General features: G+C 45.6%; 1 protein-coding gene across 2 annotated transcripts in view; it reads right to left on the reverse strand.

Moving 5' to 3' along the window:
- DOCK1 (dedicator of cytokinesis 1) overlaps positions 1 to 21,184 on the reverse strand; it is a 618,254-nt gene that overhangs the window by 474,366 nt on the left and 122,704 nt on the right. For both annotated transcript variants that reach the window (XM_069101719.1, XM_069101718.1), the window contains exons 17-20: positions 13,319 to 13,422; positions 12,552 to 12,735; positions 9,417 to 9,514; positions 1,284 to 1,373 (exon numbers count right to left, since the gene is read on the reverse strand). In XM_069101719.1, coding sequence (XP_068957820.1) covers positions 1,284 to 1,373; positions 9,417 to 9,514; positions 12,552 to 12,735; positions 13,319 to 13,422 — 476 coding nt within the window. The remainder of the gene's footprint in view (positions 1 to 1,283; positions 1,374 to 9,416; positions 9,515 to 12,551; positions 12,736 to 13,318; positions 13,423 to 21,184) is intronic.

A 21,184-nucleotide genomic window follows, 5' to 3' on the forward strand; every position in this document is an offset into this window, starting at 1 on the left:
AAAAAGCAGGGAGAGGAATATCACATTTCTCGGTTTCTCTTACCCCTCCTCATGCTGGAACAAATAAATGCTACCTCTGAATAAAGGGGTCTTCTCTGGGGGAAAAGATAGATGACAGATACACGCACAGACACAGACATGGACACACAGACATACAGACACACAGAGGGCCACCTATATACAGAGGTATGTATGTATGTATGTGTGTGTACACAAATATGCACATATAATAAGTACAAGTGTACACACATACACACGTGTCACATGAGACACCCAGCTATGTTTATATATACATATAAGTGTGTATATGTATAGCTAGATATATAAGTAATTATATCTGTGTGTACATGTATATGAATATGTGTGTATATATACATATTATACTGCACAGTGTATATTATATGGAATACAGATTTTATCATGTTTATATATATGCTTTTATTTTGTATTTTATATTACTTATATTTTATATCATATTTATATTATTATCATATCATAGATTATATATCATATATATCATTATTCTATCATATTTATATTCTATTTTATATCATATTTATATTGTCATATATCTCGTTATTCTACCATATTTCTATTGTATTTTATATTACTCACATATTTTATATCATATAACCATATCACGTAATATTATTGATACAGAATCAGATAATAATCACAATGTAGCTATTACAGCTACATTGTATCGACCTAGATAGCATAAAGAGCCTGTATCCTATATCTACACTAGCACAGTTCCCAGCACACAGTACGCGCTCAGTAAACGCTTCCTGAAGGACTACAGACCACATTACAGATACATCTTAAAGAGCAGAGGATGATGAAGACAGAGAAATAGGAGAGGGGGGGAAGGCTGGGGACAGGAGGAGGGACTAACATCACAGCAGGCTGCATGTTTGTCCTCTGGGGACCAGCGTCAGTGTGTATGAAGGATCCCTGGCTTTGGCTGGCATGGTACTAGATAATTTTGATCCTGTTCCACCATGATGTCCACATCATTCTGAAGACTATTTTTGCAGATGAAATCCTAGAGCCTCCTTAAAGGGTGTGTGTCCACTAAAAAAAGCACGCACACAGTGGGTGTTTTAGAAGTAGATGGATGAGGTGAGAGCTCGGGGGAGGCATGTGCCTTTACCAATATGGTGCCTGCCTTGGATGTTTGCTCACTGAATCCTTAAAGACCCCAGGCATCAAGGAACGCCCCCCCACATGAAACAGCTCAGAGAGAGGAGAGAGAAGACCCATTCTGAATCAGGGCTTCTTACCAGAGCATCAAAGACCAGCGTGTCAAATGTGTCACATTCAGAATTCTCCATCATGATGTTGAAAAGGGCATCGAGGGTGTCCTGAAGGAACTGCAGGGAGGAGAGGAGAAGCCGTCATCTGTGGGCTTACAGGGACAATCCCCTTTAACTCTACACCAAGGGGAAAGGACAACGCCAAGGGTTGGACTCAAGGGAGAAATATGAAATCATCTTAAGAGATCCTTGCTGGTTCTGGGGTTCACAAAGGGAGGTCAGCCACTCTTAAACATGAGAGAATTGATGAAAATAATAAAAGTTATCATTATTGTTATTTTAGCTATAACAAATAGCTGAGACACAGGCCTCCTTATACAAGAGGTTTCACCAACGCCATCTCATTTGCCCCATGTGACAACCCTGCCAGGTGGATGATGCAAATCTCCTTATGCCCATTTTAAAGATGAGGAAAGCGAGTCTCTGAGAGGTTGAATGGATTTCCCTCAGGTTGCCTGCTCAAGCCCATGATGAGGCTTTAAGATTTACAAAGTGCTTTCCTCACAACAGATCTGCAGTTTGGCCAGGGAAAATGTATTATTCCCATTTTACAGATGAGGAAGCCAAGAGGTACGGAGCGATAAGAAACCCTCGTGTAGTCACATAACTCACAAGTGTCAGGTGGAGAATTTAGGCCCAGGTTTCCCCTGAACCCAGGACTGATGTTTCTTCCAGGGCACAATCTAACAAAGCGGGGTAAGGACCTGACCTCATCGCCACATCGCTAATATGACAAGGACTGAATGAAAAGAAGGGGCTACTCTGGTCCAGAGAGGGTCTGAAAGAGAAGCTTCAGAGATGGGTCAGTCTGCCTATGAGCTACATTTTAAAGCCTCTGGGGGTGTCCAAAAGGTAAAGGTCAGGAAGAAGAGAGACAAGGAATAAGGGTGAGCAAAGGTCTGGAGGTGGGAAAGCTCAGGGTATGGCCAGGGCTCAGGGCAGCCTGGCTGGGCAGAGCATAGGGTATTTTATGGTCTGAGTGCACCAGGGTGGAGGGCTGGCCTCCTCATCAAGTCCCTGCTCTCCATCCATCTCAGGCACAACAGCTTTCTGCTCCTGAGAGGAGGCCAGCCATCCCAGCACCCAGAGTCACCAGGGCTGTCTTGGACCACAAAAAAGTCAGCAAAGAGAAATCAAGGTGGTCTTTCTGGCAGCTGCCTTGCTCAGGAAAATGGACCTGGAGCCTGGAGTGTGCTCTGGCCTCAGAAACATATCTGAAGAAGAAGTTCCCTCAAAAGCAAATGTTAAAAAAGACCAGAGCTCATTAGAGGCCTGAAGCCGCATTATACTTCAGCCTCTGGCATCCCACATCATTGTCAGAAAAGAAAACGGCCCCAAAGAGCGGAGGAGGAACAGGAGAGAGGCGGTCACCCTGCTCCAGACCAAAGCAGCTCCCACAGGGCCTTCACAATTAACCACCTTATTACCTTGGCAGAACTTCTCACCATTCCCTGACTGTCAAAGAAATAGATTCCCAAAGCCCAAGCTTGATATTTTCTGCTAGCAGAGGCCCCCAGCTGCCAAGAGCCTCAGCAGGGAGCTCCCAGCCTACAGCACACCCCAGGGCCCCACAGTGACCTGGGCTGTGCTCACAGGTCTCCAGGAGAAAGAGGCCTGGTCTGGAGGGGCCTGGGGTGACCGCCAGAATCAGGCATCCAGCTCTGCTTGGCACAAGTGGGGCCCTCCTGCCTCTTCCCAGCTCATGGCTGACCCGCTACCTTGCATTACTTGCAGCTCCCTACACACAACATTCCACATATCCCGACTCCACTCATGTCGGTGCCTGGCTCTTAGTTCTCCCAGCCTTCCTCAAGACTCAGCCCAAATACCCCCTTTAGCTGAAGACCTTTCCTAGGCCTCTGACTCTGCCTCCCATCGGCGTCACACAGATCCTGGATGTACATGGGATCTGCATGCTGTACCAGCAGCCATAGCAATAGCCAACGTTTATACAGCACCTTACAGGGCCTTGCCCCAGATGACAGAATTAGTCCATGTCCAAGGCCAGATTCAAACTCAGGCCTTCCTGAAACCAGGCCCAGCTCTCTATCCACTGGGCCACCTGGCTACTCATTAGAATGTGAGCTCCTCATGGAACAGTTTACCTGTCAGATCTGTGGGAAATGGAAGAATATAAGACCAAACAAGATAGAGAGAGCATTACTAAATGTAAAAAAGATTAATTTTACACATCAGAGAGATATTAGAAAACTGGGGACAAAACGTTGTAACAAATATCTCTGATAAAGGTCTCATTTCTCAAATGTATAGATAACTGAGTCAAATTCAAAAGAATATAAGCCATTCCACAATTGACAAATGGTCAAAGGATATTAACAGGCAGTTTTCAGACAAAGAAATCAAAGTTATCTATAGTCATATGAAAAAGGGTTCTAAATCACTATTGATTAGAGAAATGCAAATTACAACAATTAAAACAAAACAATCTCACACCTATCAGACTGAATAATATGACAACAAAAGGAAAATGATAAATGCTAGAGAGGATGTGGGAAAATTCAGACATCAATGCACTGCTGGTGGAGTTGTGAACTGATCCAACCATTCTGGAGATCAATTTGCAAGTATGCCCAAAGGGCTATAAAACTGGAAAATGACTGGACAAGTTGTGGTACATGATTGTGATGGAATATTGTCATGCTATAAGAAATAACTAGCAAGATGATTTCAGAAAAACCTGGAAAGACTTACATGAACTGATGCAAAGTGAAGTGAGCAGAACCAGGAGAATATTGTACACAGTAACAGCCACATTGTTCAAAGAATTCTGAATGACTTGGCTATCCTCAATAATACAATAGTCCAAGACAAGCTCGAAGGACTGATGAGGAAACATGCAGACAGCATTCAGACTATTGTCTGAAAACAGACTGAAACATGCTATTTTTCACTTTCTTTTTGTTCAAGTCTTCTTGTACAAAACTACTAATATGTAAATGTTTTACATGATCGTATATGTATAACCTATATTGGATTGCTTACTGTCTCAGGGAAAGGGGAGGGGAAAGAGGAAGGGATGGAATTTGGAATTCAACATTTTTTTATTGTAAAAAATTTGTTTTAACATGTAATTGGGGGGAAAAATAAAATATTATTAGGGGAAAAAAAAGAACATGAGTTCCTTGGCCTTTCTTTGACTTCTTAGCACTTAGCACAGTGTCTAGAACATAATAGGTCCTTAATAAGTGCTTACTAGGAGACTGAAGTCACCAGAATTTTGGGTTCCTCACCCATAAAATACAAATCATACCACTTCCATGCGTCTCCTCAAAGAGTTGTAAGGAACTTTTTGCCAAAAAAAAAAAACAAAAAAAACCCACACCCCAGGATGATGAATATTATTATGAAGCTAATAAATAAACAACCAATCCAGGAGCTTCCTGATAATCTCTTTTACCAATAAATCCCACAAAATCTCAGGCACCAGAACTAACAAAGGATGCCCAGTTCCTGGAAGGAGGCATCACCCCCCAGCATAAGGTTTCCCTGGGCTCACAGCAATCTCCCAATTCTTCCCATTCTTTTCTGCACCAGTCCTGATCCTGGTCCAGCCTCCTAGGAGGTCCCTGGCATGAAGCCGGTCTTCTCCTTCCCTGAGAAGATGAGAGCCCAAGGATGGAAACGCCTTCCATTGGTCTTCCGTCCTCTTGAGAATTTCTCAGCATCCTCACACAGATGCTATTCCTTTTTCCCAAACTATGAGGTCCCTAAGAACACAGCCCAGAGACTCACAAATTCTGTTTCTGTAGCACTTAGCACAGTGCTCTCCACACAGCAGATTAATAAATGGTTATGGAAGTTGAACATTACAGAATAGATATTTTTTCTATATATTTTCAATGGAAAAATTTATTTTTGTTCAATATTTCATTAGCTTTCCCAACCCTCATTCTACAGACCAAATTTTAGCTTCTACTAATGAAAAAGAAAAGTTCCCAAACTTTAGAGTCAGAAAATCAATGTCCATCAATGGCTGCACTCTGGAGGTAAGAGGCCCGACCTTCACAGTGTAATGGGAATGGTACCGTCACGGGTACCAAAGCAAGCTGGGCTTCAGATAAGACACATGATATGTGTAAGTTCCTTTAATTCTTGGCGTCTCTGCTTTCTCATATGTAAAAGTAAGAACAAAATTCTATTCTTCTCTCTTTCCACAGATTATGACTCCATGGACTCATCACTGAATGGGAAGATGGAAGGAAGGATTCACTAAAAGCCTGCTACCAGAGGAACACAAGGAGAGGCCCTGAGAAAGGTTCTGAGAAGAATGCAAAGCAGTGGCTCGCCTTCCAGATCTCAGAATGCCATTGGGAGGCAAAGCACACCAACAAGGCTTAAGAATCCACATCACAGGTGTGAGACTTCGTGTCAGAGAGAGCCCAGTGGAGACCACCAGAGCCAGAGGCATTCAGAAAAAGGAGACTTACGATGTCTGAAGAAATGAGGAAGGCCCTTCCAGGAAGGGGTCTTGAATTCAGCCCAAAGGATAAGTAAGAGCAGCCCAAAGGAAGCATCCCGATGGCTCAAGGACTGATGATGAGAGAAACCTTCAGCGTCCTGAGCCAAGTAGCTTTGTAGACGGGAGGGAAAGGAGGTCAGACAAGACTATGCAGAGCCTTGAAAAACAGGCTAAAACATCCGAACCTTATCCTCTAGGAAATGAGGCATCACTGGGTGTTCTTGGATATACGGGGAGCATCATGATGAAAACAGTGCCCAAGAAGGGGTTAATATGTTGTCACTGTCCAGGCCACCCATGGCAGAGGCAAGAAAGACTGAACTCGGGAAGAACAGTGAGGAGGCCACTGCGATGACCCCTGTAAAAAGGTGAGGAAGGAGTAGACTGGCCTAGGCGCGAGAGAGAAGGAAGGGGAAGAATCACCAAGGGGACAGGGATGGGCCGAGAGCAAGGAGTGAATAAGAGTCAGACTCAAGATGACTCGGAGGTGGCTCTCATCCTTGGTCTCAACAAGGCAATAGTCATCCCCAGACAAGAGAGGCCTTTAGAAAGATGGGAAAGGAGGAAAAAATCTCTTCCCAGCTACTCTTCTTCAGGTACAGTCAACAATTCAACAGTCCCTGTTCTGGACTGCTGGGGACACATAGGTCCAAAGAGAAGAGCCCCAGCCCTCAAGGAGGTTCCATGTGACTTGGGGACACCACGGTACAGACATCAGCAAACACAAGAGAGCAGAGGAAGGAGGAGTAACCAACCAGTCAATCAGTCCTGATGGTTATTAATAATTATTCACTTACAACAGGATGAATTACATTAAATATAAAAGAATGATCACAGGAGGCTAACTAACTGACCCAGGGACCATTTCTGTCTGAACTTCACGGAAAAAGAGAATGATGAGAAAATGGAAATAGCGGCGGCTAACGTCCCCATGGAGCTTACGAGACAACGGCTTATCTGGCCGCTGACAACTGGGGAGATGAGGAAATGATCCACGCTGCAGGTGATGCCTGAGCTGGGGGGGCAGAGGTGAGGAGAGAGGGCCGGACAACCTAGAGAACCAGCGGCAGGGCATGGAATGCCAGGATCAGGGATGTCAAGGAGGACCCAGGAAAAAGGGGAAGTTCAACAATGGAGGGACTTAAAGGTCAAGCCAGGAATTTGCATTTTATTCTGGAGAAAAAAGGAGCCACTGAACATCCACTAAGGGGTGTCACAGCGTATAGAGTGCTTGTGTCCGGAGTCAGACTCAGCTTCCTAAGTTCAAAGCCAGCCTCAGACACTTCCTAGCTGTGTGACCCTGGGCAAGTCACTTAGCCATGTTTGCCTCAGTTTCCTCAACTGTAAAATGAGCTGGAGAAGGAAATGGCAAATTGCTCCAATATCTCTGGCAAGAAAACCCCAAATGGGGGCACAAAGAGTCAGACATGACTGAAACATCTGAACAACAACTGAAGATTTTTGAGCAAGAAGGTGAAATTGTCCAACCTGTCATGGGAATGTTGAATTTTATTTCTGTGAGGAAGAAGAATTAGAGATTTAACTAAGCAGATGAATCAAATCCCTGCCCTTCAAGAGCTTGGAAGGAAAACTAGCCACAAGAAATAGCTGAGTGAGTGAGCCTGAGGCAGAGAACACTATCACTGGGAGACCAATGTTGAGCCCATTCCACCAGCCCAGGAGGGCGGGAAGTCAAGTGGGTAGGGAGAAAGGGATGGATGTCAAGATGTTGCCAGGGTACAAGTCCCTTGAAATGGAAACTGAATGTGAGGGATGAAGGAGCAGTCACAGTCAGGCTCATAGACTCAGCACTGGAAGGAACCAAGGAAGCCATTTTTACCAGAAGAGGAACCTACCCAAAGAGGACTTTGGGTCAAGTGGCAAGGTCAGCAGCCATACAGCAAGTACAGACAATCCTTCCTAGAAGTCTGGCTGTGGCTGTCGGAGGGAGGACAGGGCCAAGTGCAAGCTCTGAAAGATGGGGGCAGGCAAGGGAAGAGATAAGGAAAGAGTGAAAATGAGTGGAAGCTGGCAAGCATCCAGAGGAGGGGAAGGAATGGGATCCAGGGCACAAGCAAATAGAATCAATCATCTGAATGAAGAGAATTGCAGAAGCCAACAGTTTCCACTTCTGATTGTCCAAAAGGTTCTTTACTATCAGGAAAAAACTTGAAATTGAAATGATAATCCAGGCTTAAGAGGTAACTTAGTTCTTTTGCCAAAAAAGCCATGTGAACAGATAGAGAATGAATTCTGGGAAAGGCAGAGTGACATTCCTTTTTAGGCTAGAAGGCAGACACAACACCAACTTTGGTCCAAATATCTGGGGTCATTCATTCTTGCTCAGATAAGGCTTCCTTCCTTCTACAATCCCAGTCATTGAAAGCTGAAGGAGCAACATGGTAACCTAAATGGACCCCGTACACACACTGCACATGTACATCTCTATCTACTAGACAAAGAGGACAATGCAAAATATCAGCAAACTGCCCTAATTCATCATGTTAGTGGAAAAAACAAATGTTCTTCCTCCAATGAGATAATTTTGTATTCATTCACCAAAAACATGGCACCAGGTTTCATTCCCACCCAGCTGCATTAGCTTCATTAGCTCTTGCCTGAAGACTGTTAGCCCAGTCTTCCTCTTGAAATGACTTGGTCAATGTTTGTGGATGGGTCATACACCCAGAAGAGGAAGCTTGAACCCACAGAGATCAATGATTTGCCCAAGGTCACACAGATCCTAAGTAACAGAGGGAGGGTTTAAACCCAGGTCCTCTGACCCCCAAACCAATAGCTTTTCTACTGTCCTAGCTGTGTGACCCTAGATAAGTTTTTGAAGTTGAGTTTTTGAAGCCAGGTACCATTTCATTTTTCTCATTTATATCTGGCTCATTATATACACATAGTAGGAGCTTAATAAATGCTTGCCAAATTGGGTGGTAGCTGCAATAGGCAGTCGAGGAGAAGCAGGGTTTGGGAATGGCAGAGGACCTGCCCTCTTGGGATGCAAGAGTCTCATGGGGGGCGACTAGGTGGCACAATGAATAGAGCACCAGCCCCAGAGTCAGGAGGACCTAAGTTCAAATCTGGCCTCAGACACCTAACACAAAAACTAGCCAGGTGACCTTGGGCAAGTCACTTAACCCCAATTGCCCTCCAAAAAGAAAGGAGTCTCATGGGGAACAAATCCCCAACACAGATGGCTCTGATACTCCTAAGCGCTAATAAGCTTAATAAGGGGATCTGAACCAAACTGCATTCTGAGGGATGAGGAAAGGCAAAAAAGAATAAGAAAGATGTCATACAGTCAGTGCTATTTGACCTGGACCTGAAAAGAGAAGTCTGAAGAACTAACAGCCCAAAGAAAGGCATGAGCAAAGGGCCTGGAATTTCCATGATACCTTCAGAGGACCTCTCTGGGCCTCAGTTTCTCCCTGTGTAATATGAAGGGACTCAAATGCAGCCTCTGAAGTCCCATCCAGCCCTAACTACAAGATCCCAGCCTTTCTGCTGCCTCAGTTTCCTCCTTTGTAAAATGGGAGCTTACACCAGATGGTCTCCGAGGGTGTTTGTAGCTCTAAGATGAAAAGAACACGAGTTCTGGGGACGCGTATTACCTTGACCACTTCTCCTCCATCCACTTTCATCAACTGTCTCAAATTCTGCTGTAACAAGTTGGTGTTGGAGCGCCATTTCAGAAGGCCCAGGAGATCCACTGGAAACAGAAAGGGACAATGAGCTGTGCCCAGTAGCTCTTCCCACCCTCCCCGTCAGGAGGAATCCCAGCCCCATCTCTCCCGCACACAGGACTCCTATCAGCTCCCAAGGACACCTAAGGAGTCTCTGCTGTGCTCATTCTTCCAGCCAACAGCACCAAGATTCACTGCTCCCACTGACATTTACTAGGAAATGATTTCTGTGTAACAGCTTTATGAACCCATTCAGACTGCCCAGACCAAAGGAGGGCAAAGCTTTCCATTCTGGATGGAAGGTAGCTTTCAAAGAGGGGCAGGGTGCCTGGGTATTGGAGTTCATCCAAAAAAGCCAGAACCAAATATTATCTGAGCAGTTTCACATTGCAGATCAAACCTTTACCATAAAGAAAGAAAAAATCCATGAATTCAAATATTGTAGCAGTAACCAATTCAATGTGTAGCCGGCATGATCCAGGAAAGCGACCTCTCTAAGGACCCTCAAATCATAATATCACTCCTGCTCCGCAGTTCTCTAGTCTGTGAGGTCTTTTGTTGGGGGGGTTTTGCTTCTTCTTTTTTGTAAAGAAAATTTCCAAAGACTGAATTGATTTTTTAAGGGCTAAAGGTAGGAGAAAATGTGCAGGGATACATTTTTTTAAGCACTGCAAGATGTTCAGGAAGGGAGAGTGAGTAACAAACAAGTCACTAAGAAGAAAACTGAACACCTGCACAGCTTGTCAGGCCAAGGCGTGTGGCGATCTCATGATTGCTGAACATGGGGCAATCAGTATTCCTAGAAGAGAGAGACCAGCCAATGAAGAGGCAAGTTGGGTCTCAGCACCATGGACAGTGGGAGAAGGGCAGGGAGCCAGCAACATCCACTGGAGAGACCTGGGCAATGGAAATGAACGCAACCAGCCAAAGCATGGGGCACATGCTTACATCTACACTGGGCAGCTGGGAGGAGCCATGGTGCACAGGCCCTGGCCTTGGAGTCAGGAAGACTTCTGGGCTAGGAGGACTCTGGTTCACTGACCAGAAAGAAGCCAAGGTGTACAACACAGGGATTAGTCAATAGCTCGGCTTCCTTCAAGACTCACCACAAATACCACTTGCTACAGACAGTCTTTCTTGGTCCCCCACATGGCAGGGCCTTCCTCTCCTGCTGACCTTCCATCTACACTGCATATACATCTTATATATACCTAATTATTTCCTAGTAGGCCCCTCCCCACTAAAATACAAAATCCTTGGGCACAGGGACCATGTTTTTGCCTTTCTCTCTATCTCCAATGCTTAGTGTACCATGTTGGCTTGGCAAACTGTAAGCGATTAAAAATTCTTGCTACCTGGCTAACAGAGATTTAGAATTGGAAGGGAAGGAGGAGATGATTCAGTCCCTCTCACTTTAGTTTAAAGAAGAGGGCAGCAAAGGCCAGAAAACTGTGGGTGAAAAGGAGCATGGCTAGGAAGAGGACCAAGGCCCTCTAACTCCAAACCAAACTGATCCTCTGCCTCCATTTCCCTCTGTCCATCACTCCCAAAGCAGAGAGTGGGCTGGTACTGGAGTCAAGAGGCCTAAGCTGAGATGCCCCTGACACTTATTCTGGTGTGACCATCAGCAAGTTCTTTGCCCTATGTAGGAAATGGAGGGGTCAGTTTCTGAGGTCTCCATGAGCTCTAAAGCCAATAAGCCAAGGTTAAGACTGCTCGTTATTGAGGTTGTATTCCCAACAGCCCCACTGTGCCAAAGGAAAGAAGTGAGGCACAGAGAGGTTAAGTAAACTCAGGGTCACACAGTAGAACATAAGAAAGTTTGGTCCAGGCCAGAGTTTGGGATTTCATTTTCAGCTCCCTTCTCTTTCCTCTAGACCTTTTCTGATTCTACCTTCTCTCCACTATTGACGCTGATAAAACACAAACAATGACATAAAATTCAGATGCCGGCCACAACTCACCTTCTTTCCCTAAGGATCTAAGTCATGATAGAAGCAGATATGTCAATTAGCAAAAGTGCCCGTCCCACCATCAAAGGTGCTAAATTGGGATCTAAGATTTCAAGGCAACATAAAAAAAAAAAGACCTTGACTTTATTTTCTGGGAAATGGGTAGAGAGGAAGAACCAAAATGGTCTCAAAGGTCCCAAAGGGCCCTACACTATGGAGGCCATTCTTCAATGGCTTCGAATCCTACAAAGTGGTCTCTTCTTCCCCCAAGCTCTACAATGTCTCTGGTGTGCTTGGATTTGAAGTAACCAAAAGACATTTGACACAGAGATGCTGCCAAAGTGACTACACAAAGTGAGGCCTCTAGGGCTGTGGGAGACCCACAAGCAGGCACCTGGATACCAAAGACTCACCCCACTGATCCCTGCTGTTCCAAAGGCACCTGCTGGCTGGACAAGCAATGCCTTAGTAACCCCAACCTAATCACAGATCAAGCTTTGACCGAAGGGCACCTTTGAAGATAAGGCCTAGGCTCCCTCTCTCCCTAAAGCTTTACCACTGGAATACATCATCGTTTCTGGCACCAGCGCAAACCAAAGCGATGAATGTCTGAAATGAACCAGATCCTTCCTCTTATGGATACAGCAAATGTCCACACCGATCATGGCTGCGACGGAGCTATGGAGAAGCCCAGAAAGGGCAAGGGCAGAAGAGATCTCTTAGGTGATGAGGAGGTCTCTAGGCACCAAAGGGGCCCAGTGGATGAAGCCCTGGGCCTAGAGGCAGAAAGCCCTGAGTTCAAATCCAGCCTCATACACTACCTGTGTGACCCACAGCAAGTCACTTAACCTCTGCTTGCCTCAGTTTCCTCAGCTATAAAATGAGAATAACTGCACCTACCCCTCAGGGCTGTCTTAAGGATCAAAGTGAGAAAGCACTTAGCACAGTGCATGGCACACAGAAGGCACCATACAAAAGCCTGTGCCCTCCCCCTGCCCCTTTCAGCGCTAGGAATCTCCAGGATCTTTGTCCGTCCTGCTCTCCAGCCAGGAGCCCTGAACGCAGAGAGGAAGCAGGAGGGAATGGAGAAGACCTCGGCAGCGAGCCTCACCGTTCTGGGTGAGCTTCGTGGAGCAGACGAGAGTGGAGATCTGGAAGGAGTCTTTGCTGATGGTGCAGCTGCCCAAACTCTGCATGCTCCTCCCCGTGGCTGAGTGGCCCTTCTCCTCCAGCTCAATCTTGGTCGACGGCAGGCACAGGTATGTCGAGGCGTCTTCAAGTTTCTTGGCTTCTGCCTAGAAGGGGGATTACCAAATTGTGATATCCAGCACAAGTCCGCAAAAAGAAGGGACATGCACACACACACACATACACACATGTGCACATACACTTATATGTGCACACGCATGTACGCACTCGTTTGCGTGCGCACACACCCTCATGCGCGCACACACGTACACACGTATACTCATATCCATACACACACTTGTAACACATACACACACTAATACACACATGAAAAGGCACATACACTCCTATGCATATGCATATATATACAATACACTCCTACATAGTCACACACACATCCCACAAACTTGTACACACATGCACATACTTTTTCCACTCAAGTATCAGAATGAGCATGTAACTGGTCCTAGACCTCACACCCACTTAACTTCTCTTTCCCTCTCCCAGTCTCTGCGGGCAAGGCCTTACCACACCCCCACAGGGATACCCCCCCCCCCCCTTCACCATGGTCCTCTCAACCTTAGTTGGGTAACGAGTTTTCTCATAAACGTGAAAGACACCCAGTCAAGGTCAGCCCACTTGGAAAGGACCTGAAGAAACTGATGAGGCCAGGCTGACCCAGGGTCATACCTTGTACACAATGAGGTCGTGTTCTCCATCTCTTAAAGTTGTCCCATCATATCGCATCAACTTCACAAAGGCCAAGGAAAAGATCTTCTCAGATTTGTCCTTAGCTACAATTAAGCACACAGACACACCAACTGGTTACAAAGCAGACCTGTTCTCACAACCATTATTTCATTGTATTATTTAGGGATCGCAGGAAAAAAAGATGTTACCAATGAGAAAATGGACCAGAAAGCTGGACAAATAGAATAAGAAGCGTAAACTCCCCCATGCACAGTCTCTGAGCCTTCTGCTTCCTCCCCTCTCCCTTTTTCTCCCTCTTTTTCTCTCCCCCTTCTCCCTTTCTCTTTCCCTCCCTTTCTTCTCCTTATTTTCTCTCTTCCTCTCCCTTCTTTCTTCCTTGCTTCTCCTCTCCCTTTTTTCTTCCTTCTTTCCTTCCCCATTCCTTCTATTTCTCTCCTTTCCCCTTCTCTCTCTCTTTTCAATACCTCAAGCATCAGTAATGTCACTGATGGCAGGACTCCCTCCACCAACTCAGACCATGACCACTCTAGACCTCATTAAATGACCTTCCCAAATCACCACAAATGAAAGCTGTCCAGCCCCCTACATGGTGAAATGTTTCACTGAAATGCAGTGGCCTGAGCCTTAGACTAAAGTCCTACAGTCCATCACCAGACCCCAGCTCAAAGACTTTCCATGTTGCAAGGACCACACAACGCTAGTTCTCCAGAGATGAACATGTGAAGAATCCAGTGTCACTGCATGGGACAATGAAGCACCAAAGGAAGATTTCGGCCCATGTCTCTGGTACACTAACTGATTTTGTCATGGGCATGTCATTCAGCAGTCTGGGGCATCTGTGACCTCCTCAATGTGGGCACTCCCTCTAACAACATAGAGTGCAGGCTATCCTACCCACAGCTTACCTATATACTTCCATAGATCCAACCAAGGGAATCTAAGGGATGACACCCACTTGTAGAAAGAAAACCCCTCCAAACACCCAAACCATCCTACAAACATGCCCTCCTGAATGTCATGGAAATAATGCTAGGGTAGCTCCTCTGTGTCTGCAAATCCAGGCCTTTCCTTTGGCCCTCCCCATCTTCATCTCCATCTCCAGGTTTCCTGGGTTCCTTCCCAGCTAAAATCCCATCTTCTCCAGGAAGCCTTTCTTGATGCCCCCTATAATACCTTCCAAAAGTCGATTATCTCCAACTAATCCTACCTATGACTTATCTGTACACAGACGTTTGCATGCTCTCTCCGCATTAGATGACAAGCACTCTGAGGGCAGGAAGGCTCTTTGCCTTTCTTTGCACACCCAGTACATAGCCCAGCCCAGCACACAGAAGGTACTTAATAAATGTTTACTGACTGCATGCAGATGCTCCCCTCCTTGATTAAGCAACCATCAGAAAAGAAGTCAGATGGCAGAAAAAGTTCCAAAGCCTGTGGTTCTCAATTAAACTCCATGACAATTCTCCAACACAGTAACAATAATCTAAGTAAGTTTAGTTCTCCAGATACAGCAATTCAATTACTCTAAGCGTCTGAATGTAACACTCCACTGTCACAGGATAAGTATGGACGTGAACAAAGATCATACCCATTTCAAGGGGCCTTTGAAAATCAGACGCATCTTCGGCCATCCGAGGTCAAGGAATTGAGAGTTGAGAGGGACCCGAAAAGTCCCAGGGCTTAAGATCTCAAGGTGGGAAGGGTTTCAGACACAAAGGAAGCCAGTCTCCTCAGTTTGCAGAGAAGGAAGACTGGGTCCATAGAAAGGCAGTGACTTATGATTCCAGGATCATAGATTTAGAATGAGGGGAGATCTCAGAGCCATCCTATCCAAGATTTTCATTTTACATAGTTAGAAAACTCACCCAAGGAGGTTAAGTGATGAAGTGAGGGTCACACAGGGTAACTGAATGGCCTTTGCCACTTACTAGCTCCCCTGGGCCAGTCCCTTGACTTCTCTCTTCCTCAGTTTTCTCATCTTGAAAATGAAAACAATAACAATACCTATTCACAAGCTTGCTGAGGATCAAGTGAGAGAATTAAGCTACAATGTGAACCCTGGCTCTGCAACACCAAGCCAAAGGTTGTCCCCGCTCCCAGAATTAAGATCTACTCTTTATGAACTTCAGTGTCAAAAGCCTGCTAAGTCTGACCAAGGATGAACTGAAATACAGACAGACGTGTCTGCACCTACTTCTCTCTTACTGAAGCAACGGCAGTTCAGAAGAATTAATGACAGTAATTGTCTACACACACTTTCCCTAATTCTACGGTGAAGCCTAATATAGTAAGTGCTGCTTTCATGAACCTTACTAATTTCTAGATCAAAATAAGTGACTATCCTTCATTACAGGATCATTAAGCACCATTACTGAGAAGGTGGCTCATAGTGTAACAAAGCCACGGCTGATGTGGGAATCATGAGTCATAGGGGGACGGTCTGAGCTCCAAATATGGTGCAGAGTTGAGTTCCTAGTAAAGGCGAAATTCAATGAAAGCCACTCAACCAAGCTTGCTGCCAGTGATGGAGAAGAGGAAGTAGATCTCTTGGTGCCGCCTTGAGCCAGCCAGCACCTCAGAACACCCCAAAGGCCATGTGATCAATGTTGAAAAGCGCATTATCCGGGAGCACCTATCCCACAACTCTCACCAGATGCAGAGCTAGAGGGGCCCACGGCCCTCAAGTCACCTCTACAGTTGTCCCAACCAGTGGGCAGCCAGTCTTTGCTTACCACGCCCCACCCAAGGCAGTGCATTCTACTTTGGGGGACTCCTAATTATCAGGAAGTTTTGCAAGCCTAGATCTGACTCCTCACCACTTCTGGTGATTATGCCAGAATCTGCCCCTGAGGGCCAAGAAGAATACATCAATCTCTCTTCTACCAAAGCCCTCAGAATACTTGTAGACATTTATTATTCCTCCCTACCCCCAAAAATGGGTTCTTGTCTTCTACCCTCACTGTCTTCCTCTAGACAATCTCAAGTACGTCTATGGAGCTCCTGAAACGAGGCTTATAAAATGAACACGAGTCCAACTCCGGGCCTGAGGAGATCAGGACTAACTAGCATGTCCCCAGTCCTGGTCACTAGAGCTCACTGACCAAGGCCTCCAACTGCATGAGCCTGCTTGGCAGCCAGGCCAACCCACTGACTCCCATGAAGCCCACACTCCAGTCCAACCCCAGGGTGTTTGCAGACGAATGAGCCACGCTTCCCCATCTTGTATCTGTGACTTTGACTTTGTTGGGGGTCAAATATAGCAGATTGAGCCCCACTAAATTCCATTTCTTTGTAAACAAATGTTCTAGCTCATCACACATTTCTGGAGCTCCAAGCCAATCATCCAATGTGTTAGTCACCTTTAATCCAGCTTTCCATCAACCACAAATTGAACACATATGTCACCTGTGTCACCAAAGTCTGGGATGAGAATGGCAAATGGCAAAGGGCTCGGCCCGGATCATCCCCCCGGGTCTTGCACTGAACACCACTTTCTAAGATGAACTACTCCTGGCATCAGGCTATTCACCCAATGGGCTCCAAATGCACTTCAATGGATAATCTCCTCCTTTTCCACAAGGACGGCAGGAGAGGCTCAACTCTGCACATTGGAGTCGATTCTATCACCGATCCCACAGGTTTGGGGCTCTGTCTCAAAGGGGAAAAGCTGCTCCTGAAGCACAAAGGTCCTAGCAATGGTCCTAGGAAGCCATGATGTCTCAGCGATCACCACATCCTTTTCCAGAAGCTTAGCCTTTGGCAGTGTCTCTCACAATATTTCCAAATCAACCTCAGAAAGTCCAGTGACTCCCGTGCACTCATTTCAGATGGTAGGCCATGTCTTTGTCAAACAACGACTGCTTCCCAATAAATCTGACTCCATCACTAAAAACAGGTGAGTAGGAAAAGGAGGGAGCCAAGATAGCCACAGTCTCTCCACCAATTTCTGACCTGAATTTGATGTGGCAGGTTTCAGCCACTGATGGTGCTATGAGTTCAACTACTCAAATGAGTGCACCTTGGGAGTACCTTCATCTGTTTCTAAAAAATCATGAGCTGTGACCCGCCAAGATGTCTTCTTTCGGTAAAAAAAAAAAAAATCCAAGAAAGAGACTAATGGGATACAGTCTTCACCTCTATCCACCTTCCTCATCTGGACCTAATTCTGCTCAGCCAAGATGGACTGATGGGCAAAGAAGAAGCAATGGGCCCCATGGGGGTGACTGACATGAAAAGGGCATCCCACAGACGTTGGGAAAGGAGATGCCAAAGTATTCAAAGAAAAGAGTAGGCTCCAAAGACACCCAAAGGAATCAGAATTCACGAGACAGGGAGGCTCGAGGAAGTCTAGAATGGGGACTAAAAGAATTAATGGGGAAAATACCAAGGATAAGGACACCTGCAACAGACAGGGGCACGGCAGACGAACGTTTGCAGAGCATTCTGAACACATTATGTCATCAGAGCCTCAGAGTAACAGCTGCAGGTCTTATGGGTCCCATTTAAATGATAAGTAAACTGAGGCTCAGAAGTCAAGGGACTTGTGTGGCGCTGGTTCAATGGGAGAAGTCTCCCTTACCACATGGAGAAACTCCTAGCCAATGCAGGAAAAATGGGGGATGGAGGGCAGGGGAAAGTGCCCAGAAGCAGAACCAAGGGATGAGATTTCTAATTCTAGCTCAGCTACTAATAATTTGCAAGACCTTGAGCAAGTGACTTAATGTGTCTGGACCCTTAGTTTCCTCATCTGTAAACCAAGGGAGTCAGACTAAATGATAACCATGGTTCGTGGCGCCACTCCATACAGATCTATGCCCAGAGTCAGATATCCTGTAAGTGTCAAAGGTGGGATTTGAACCAAGGTTGGTTTTCTTGACTCCAATATCCCTCTCAATGATTAAGGGAAGAATAAGAAAAAAAAAATTTAAAGACTCACTAGTCAGGAAGGTGAGAATTCAGAGGAAAAGAAAATTAGTGTTCTTTCATTTTCTCTGCCATGGAGGATGAGAATCAGAAAGATGGGGGGGGGGGTAATAGCTATGAGGGAATTCAAGTCCAAGATACTGAAGGACCGTAAGAGAGCAGCTGTCAATAAAGACAAGATTCCTCCTCTAGAAACTCACATCCCAGGATACTAAAAGGATCCACAATGAACAATGTAGGATTTGACAGTGGCATCATAAGACCCAAGAGGAGTAGCTGTCTGATCTTTCTCTGAGGGAAAAGGAAGCTTTTAGAGACACAAAACCAAAGAGTTTGATGTGAATCACTGAGCACTTCTCAAAGAGGTTATTAAAAGGATGGTGCATGAAGATCAGAAAGGGAAGCAGTGATCACTGGGAAGCAGTATGCCAAGGACAAGTCAGGCCAAAAGGACGTCATTCTCTTTCCTATGCCAAAGCCAGACTGGCAATTCATGTCCAGCAGGGCATTTGGAAGGAACCTTTTTCAGGATATCCCTGTGAATAAGCTTGAACAAAAGACCTGGACAACAATCTAATTAAGTACATAAAGATGAATGACTATATTCAAAGGTAGAAAACATTCTAAGAACAGTTAAATAGGGCTTTCCCAAGGTTTTTGATGACCGGATTCATTTCAACCTGGAGCAAAAACTGAATAGATGTTACAGAACTGTGTCACTGACCCAATTCTCCCTGGTTTAAAAAAAAAACTCAATGACTTACAATACATAAATGGCCAGCTTACCAAATCTGCAGGTGCCAAAGTTGAGAGACATGGTTAATACAAGAGATGAGACTGCCAGCATCCAAAATAAAAGTTTTGAACAAGCTGAAAGGATGATTCCAATCAAGTAAGAGAAAACGTGCTTGGAACCAAACTGCTTGGGACCTCTCAGACACAAGCACCAGCTCCATCAACCCAGACCACACTCCAATCACTTATTCTCATGTTACACCATGGCACATTCCCCACAAGGCTTTCCAAGGCACCGTAGGACTTCCTTCTATTTTCTTCACTTTCTTGGCATTTCCAGGTCAGTGAAAAATTGTGCACTTACGTTCCAAATATTCACCTGCATCATACCGGATCATGGGAGACATCAGCTATGGGGTCAATCAATAAGCATTTATTAAGAGCCAAACACTGTGTTAAGCACTGGAAACTCACAGGAAGGTTAGTTCAAGACAGGGTTTTATAGGGAATGCAAACTCAACAGCAGTCAACAGTAGGACATGGCACCTGAGAAAGCTAGCATGGTCTTCACTGAGGCAGCAGGGTGGGGCACCGGATAGAGCACCAGGCCTGGAGTCAGGAAGACCTAAGTTCAAAGCCAGTCTCACTTACTAGTTGTGTGATCTTGGGCATGTCACTTAACCTCTGTCTGCCTCAGTTTCCTAGACTCTAAAATGGAGCTAACCTCTCAGGGGGAGGATCAAATGAGATAATATTCTCAGAGTATTTACACAAAACTGGGCACATTAATAAATGCTTGTTTTTTATCTTTCTAGGACAAAAGATGGGAAAGTTCCACATTCTACATATACCAGCACTTAATTAGCATGGCACTGGCAGGTGTTTAATGAATGGTTCTTGACTGACCAGCTATCCTATAATGACCTCCCATGAGGGGGGACTCTGAGGGAGGCTGGATAGCCACACAGTCTGGTTAGCAGGAGCAGAAGTGAAGCCCAGGCTCGGCCCTCTGTCGGCTACACCAGGCTGTGCACCGTGCAACTACAAGGTGGCTGACTTTCATTTTCTTATCTATAGATTTTGTGGTCATATACATGGAGGCATAAAAAGTAGTCTCTGCACTTTTGGACTATGGTCCTCATTTCCAGATGCCACATTTTGGAAAGGAATCTGATCATCCAAAAGGCAAACAGGATGGTGAAAGGCTTCAAGATGGTGCCTCAAGAACCACTGAAAGCAGGGGGCAAAGGAGAGGACGGCTGGCCAGCATGGCCAGTGTCTTTAGGCAAGGCAAAGTGAGGATAGATCTCACTTCTGGCCCCATAGGGCAGAAGGAGAAGCAATAGTTAGGTGTGGCAAAGGGACAAATTTAGGTTTGAGGTGAGAAAAAATTCTTAAAAATTACCGCCATCAAGAACTGAGCCAAATTCATGTTTACAAGTCATTCCCCAACTGATAAGTGGTCAAAGGATATGAACAGGCAGTTTTCAGAGGAAGAAACTAAAGACATCTATAATCATATGAAAAAATGCTCTAAATCACTACTGATGAGAGAAATGCAAATTAAAACAACTCTGAGGTACCACATCTCACAGGTCAGATTGGCTAAGATGACAAAACAGGAAAATGACAAATGCTGGAGAGGATGTGGGAAAATCGGAACACTAATGCATTGTTGGTGGAGTTGTGAGAGTTGCTCAGGAGAGCAATCTGGAACTATGCCCAAAGGGCTATAAAAATGTGCACACCCAGGGTGGCCAGGTAGCACAGCGAGTAAGAGCACCGGCTCCAGTGTTGAGAAGACCTGGAGATCGAATCCCAAGCTCAGACACTTAGCATCCACCCAGAAACACCTGGCCGTGCAACCTTGAGCAAGTTACTTAACCCCGATTGCTTAGGGGCAGCCAGGTGGCTCAGTGAGTAAGAGCACCAGCTCCAGTGTTGGGATGACCTGGATCAAATCCGAGCTCAGACACTTAGCACCCACCCAGAAACACCTGGCCGTGTAACCTTGAGCAAGTTACTTAACCCCAATTGCTTAGGGGCAGCCAGGTGGCTCAGTGAGTAAGAGCACCAGCTCCAGTGTCAGGATGACCTGGATCAAATCCGGGCTCAGATACTCAGCACCACACTCAGAAATAATAACTGGCCGTGTAACCTTGAGCAAGTTACTTAACCCCTATTGCT

This window comes from Petaurus breviceps, unplaced genomic scaffold (genome assembly GCF_028583685.1).
Source record: "Petaurus breviceps papuanus isolate PSGF00001 unplaced genomic scaffold, PetGlider_PUasm1.0 490, whole genome shotgun sequence".
In the NCBI taxonomy this organism is placed as follows: domain Eukaryota; kingdom Metazoa; phylum Chordata; class Mammalia; order Diprotodontia; family Petauridae; genus Petaurus; species Petaurus breviceps.